General features: G+C 45.4%; 1 protein-coding gene across 1 annotated transcript; it reads right to left on the reverse strand.

The window, feature by feature from the left end:
• Positions 1–3,224: 3,224 nt before the first annotated feature.
• Positions 3,225–4,397, reverse strand: LOC306926292 (kelch domain-containing protein 3-like; the record flags this gene model as incomplete). The annotated part of the gene is made up of 1 exon (XM_079505560.1): positions 3,225–4,397. One exon carries the CDS (start codon positions 4,395–4,397, stop codon positions 3,225–3,227), a length of 1,173 nt encoding a protein of 390 aa, XP_079361686.1.
• Between the last annotated feature and the right edge of the window lie 661 nt (positions 4,398–5,058).

Here is a 5,058-nt window from a genome sequence, read left to right on the forward strand (position 1 = left end):
GACCTGAGGCTGATTGTACAAATGTCTTCTAAATCCTCTTTATCCTTTTTTGTTTTCTGAAAAACGTTTCTATATCAGTGGTTGTGATTCTCAAACAAAGGACCGCCAAAATGATTTTAGTTGTAGTTGGGACGATGTCTATATAGCAAGGGTGGCTGTTGTTTTTGGGAGGGGGGACATGTGCAATAGACTGACATTTTGTCGGGACTCCCGCGGGACACGGGATTCCCGCGGGATTCCCGCGGGATGGGATTAATATTTTTAATTATCCTGTGATCGGGACGGGACGGGAATGAAAGTTAACGGGAGTGTGCAGGAGCGTGAATGACGTTGGTTGTGCTGCCAAGTTCCAACCAAAAGAACAGAAGCACCCATTTTTGTTGTAGTCATCTTTCTGTGAGCCAACACTCTTTTGACTTGCTGACACAGGTCAAAAGAACTACATAGTTACCCATAATCCAGCAGTGCTAGTGCTGCCTTCCACAACACAAAAAACTCCATGCAATCCAGTCGGGCTGGACGTCTTTTACAGTTTTATATGAAGACATCGCAATGCGGCCGTGTATGATTCTGCATCGCGCCGGTGCCGTGATTTAATCGATTATTTATACCCAGATCATCCTGATGCATTTGTTTTCCCTGGCAGTGGCAACGTTGCAACTTTCAATTGTGATGCTACGTTAGCTACATGCTAACGCTGTTACTGTTAGCTAGCTCCCTGAACAGCTGTCTGAGCGAATGTTCAATACATCGTCTCCCTTCTTTCTCCCAACCGAGTCCCATACACCAGTGGTTCCCAAACATGTTCGTGTCAAGGACCCCTAAATCGACATTTATTAGCCCGCGGACCCCCATTTGAAAAGATGGCAGGGGCGGGGACCCCATAGGAGAAGATTTTTATTACGGTTCTAGCTGTGATTCTCAACCATTTTAATTTCAAGGACCCCCAGTTTGACATGCATTAGTCTACGGACCCCCATTTAATGGCATTTTTATTGCTGGTACCCCCAAATTATATTCAAGTCAAATCAAGTTAATTTAACTCTGAGTGTACAAATGGAACAACATTTGGTTCCATTTGTACACTCCCATAACATAATTTGTTAGACCCATAAGGGTCCATTTGGTTCCAAACTATTATTTAGCTGGGGAGTGGGGACCCCCTGGAACTCTCTCAAGGACCCCTGGGAACCACTGCCATACACATAGACTTGTACACTGAATAAATATTCATATAGAGTTAAATTAACACTGAGGGTTTGTTTTATCTTAATTGACAAAGCACTTGTTAACTGTTAAGCTTTAAGTTAAAGTTAAATCCAACACTTTATTTATTTTAATTTTATTGGTAGGATATCTGTCTTGAGAAGCCAGAAGTGATAGATAGATAGGCCTAGATGGATAGATGGATAGATGGATCGATCGATCAATTGCCTAATGACTAAAAAAAAAAAAAAAAAAAACAAGAGCGGGATGGGAGCGGGAGTAATTTCGAGTGGGAGCGGGATGGGATCAGGAGTCATTCTACAGGAGTGGGACAGGATGGGATTTTTTTTTTAACTCTGGCCCAGGATTGGGACAGGACAGGATTTTTTCTGTGGGAGTGGGACAGGACAGGAGTGAAAATCCACTCCCGTGTCAGTCTCAACACCGGAAACCCCCAAGAACCCCAATATAATATACCCCAAGAATGTTGGGGTGTAAAAATGGCGTTCAAAATGGCGTTAAAAATGTAGTTATTTAGCATCTACCTTACTCCCCAAAGTTAAATACATTAGTTGTAATAGACATATTTGTGTGTGTGTGTGTGTGTGTGTGTGTGTGTGTGTGTGTGTGTGTGTGTGTGTGTGTGTGTGTGTGTGTGTGTGTGCGTGTGCGTGTGCATGTGCGTGCGTGTGCGTGCGTGCGAGCACAAGCACAGATTTGAGTTCAAAATGTTCGCTTTAAGATATTATTTATTCAAAGATTTGCACACATTTTCATGACCCATGTGCAAGCTAAAATGTAAAATAACACAGCTGCTTTCCTGGTTTTAATGGGCTAAGTGTGGTAGTTAAGAGGCGTGTGTGTGCGTGCACAAGTACACACCTGAGTGGCTCTCACCTGTGTCATGGCGTTTAGTGTGAAGGACTCTTCAGTCCAACAGTGTACTTGTCCTCAGTCATCAGCTCGCTAACAGGCTCATGTAGCTGGTGTTTGCTTTGCCGCTCACACATGGCGGTCCCTTGGGACCCCCCCTCTCCAGGCTGCACGTGACCCCACACCGGTGTTGATTTTGACAGCAAATTCAGTCATATTTTAGTCATCTGAAGTTTTAGTCGACTGAATATCATAACGTTGTAGTCGACTAAAACTACAGTTGACTTTGTAAACAGATATGTATTTTGGCGGACCTAGATGGTCGTAAATAATGCCTGCATGCTGGAAATAGCCAATCTACAAGTTCACAATGCATCGCACTGTGAGTTGCGACCCGTTGTGAGCTTGTAGATCTGCTATTTTCAGAGTGCAACACCCGAGCTCAACCAAACAAAGACTTGTCTTTTAGTTCTACTGGATCCCTTCTCCACTAGTCCCTCCCTAATATTTTAGATGAGTGAAGAAAGTGCCTGTGCATGGGGTTCAACCGGACCTCATTCAGTCGCACGCGAGTACCTGCAAGGCACGTGCGTTTTCCGGGCACGAGATCTGAGGATTTGATTAGACAGTTATAGAGCTGATCGGTCATTATTCAGAAATAACACACCGCTGAATTCAGTGATTGACCAATCAGAATCAAGCATTCAACCAAGCTGTGTAATGAAGAATAACAGATAGAATGTAATCAGATGTATGGACATTTTGATGGAGGGCTCATCGGGGGAGGGCAGAGAGAGAGAGACATGACAGAGCAGGACATAACATTGAAAAAAGAAATGTAAAAAAAAAAACTAAAAAACATTAACGTTTTGTAGTACTTTTCCTTTCACACTCTCAGATCTCCTTTACAAAAACCCTGAAGTATACTCATAACTGTTCCTTTATATTTACAATGACGCATCCATTCGTTCCATAGATCAACTGGGCATAGAAGCTTCTATATTCAAGTCTTCTCCTTTGCAGCGCATGTCTACCCTGGTGAAGTTCATTTAGTGATAGAGCTCTCTATTATCCTGTGTGGTTCTGCTTAGTTCCCGGTGGGTATGACTGAGCACATTCATATGCTTGGCTTTCTTTCAGTCATCTCATCTTTCCATTTCTTCTGTTCCATTGCCTGGAATGTGTCCTCTGCCTTTCTCATTTTTCCTCTTTCTTTTTCTGTTGCTTTTGCTCGTCATGGCTGCCAGTTCCCACCTGATATCATGCGGGAGTCCTGACTTGTCCAGACCATATCGGATAACTTCTAACTTGCATAACGTCTTCAGACTAGGACTTAAGTCTAAGATGTACAGTTCATCGTGCTTGCGCCTGTATCCCCCAAAGAGAATGATGCGATCTCCCACCGTGCAACAGCACATCCTACTCTTCCAACACAGGCCTTTCCCCATGGGCTTGACCTTTCTCCAGGAGAAGGTCTCTGGATTGAACTTCCACAGATCCGTGAGGTTCCGGCGCAGAGAGGAGCTGTCACCACCGAATATGTACAGCTCTCCGTTGTAGTCAAAGGCAGAATGACCCCTGCGTCCTGCCGGATGAGGCTGTGCCGAAGGCGTTCTCAACCAACAGTTAGACTTTGTGTCAAACACTCTGATGTTGTTGTAGTTGACCTCGCTGTCCCCTTGGCCCCCGAATACAAACATATTTGTCCCGATGACGGTGGCAGAGTGACACTGTGAAACGGGCACCGTGGTGCCTCCAGTGTTAATTAAAGCCCAGAACATTGTGGTGGTGTCCAATGTGTAGATGTGGTTTGTGCTCCTAGTCAGATGGTTGTACCCTCCAAAGACGTACATGACTTTCCCCAGGACACAGGCCGAGTGGCCGTACCTCGCCTCCGGCACGCTATCACTCGTCTCGCTCTCACACATCCCCTCGGGCCGGGACCAGGTGTGGGTGTCCACGTGGAACGCGTAAAGCGTTCTGCTTATCCTCCCGTAGATGGTGACCACGTTGGGGTCCTTCGCTGTCCCCATGTTCTCTATTCCCCCCCAGATGTAGATGATGTCGTCGATCAGCACAGCCGTGTGGAACAGGAGCATGGACGGAACCTCGGGGGCCCCTTCCGCTCCGATTGTCACTGCCGGGGGCAACCTGGTCCAACTCAAAGACACCGTGTTGAAGACGAGCACGTCGATCTGGTTCACGTCCGTCTCCCCGTGGCTGTACCCTCCGAAGGAGTACATCTTGTGCTCCACTGCCACCGCAGCATGGAGGATCCTCTTTGGTCCTCCTTTCAGATGGACCGTCCAGCGTAACATTCAGACCGTCTTAAGTCCCGATTATTCTCCAGACTTGTATTGGATAAATGCAAACTGGCATAATGTCTTAAGACTAGGACTTAAGTCTTAAGACATATAGAGCTCAGGGTGGTCCTCCGGTTCATCGTGGACCTGTCGGGTGCACTGCAACTTATACTGGTATGGCGGCACACACGCCACGTGAAGCTTGGCTAATCCGTAATGCCGTTGGTTTGGGTTGGTTGGCCAATCAGGGAATAGGTTGTATCCACCTACACCTTCTAGATTTATAGTAAATGGGACTTGAGTTGGCTATGTACTTGGACCACTTTTCTCTAGTCTACACCATTTCTCCTCACCAAAATTGCAGCTACAAGCTTTCTTTTGGGGGCTGGCTGAGTGGGATGCAGATGGTCCCAGGTTCGATTCCCAGTCCTGGCAATGTGTCGAGGTGTCCCTGAGCAATATACATAAGCCTATTATAAATGTCCAGTGACAGAGAGACAAGAAATGCACTGACTCTGTTTTTGCATGAAGCCATAATCAGCCATAATCTTAAATTATTGATAAAAATATCTGCATTATTTAATTTTCAAGAAGTCTACACAATTAGATAATGTAGAAGAATTGTTATATTTAATCAACATGTGCCTGTTATATCTCCTATATCACCAACATGGAA

This window comes from Electrona antarctica, assembly GCF_951216825.1.
Source record: "Electrona antarctica genome assembly, chromosome: 7".
Classification (NCBI taxonomy): Eukaryota; Metazoa; Chordata; class Actinopteri; order Myctophiformes; family Myctophidae; genus Electrona; species Electrona antarctica.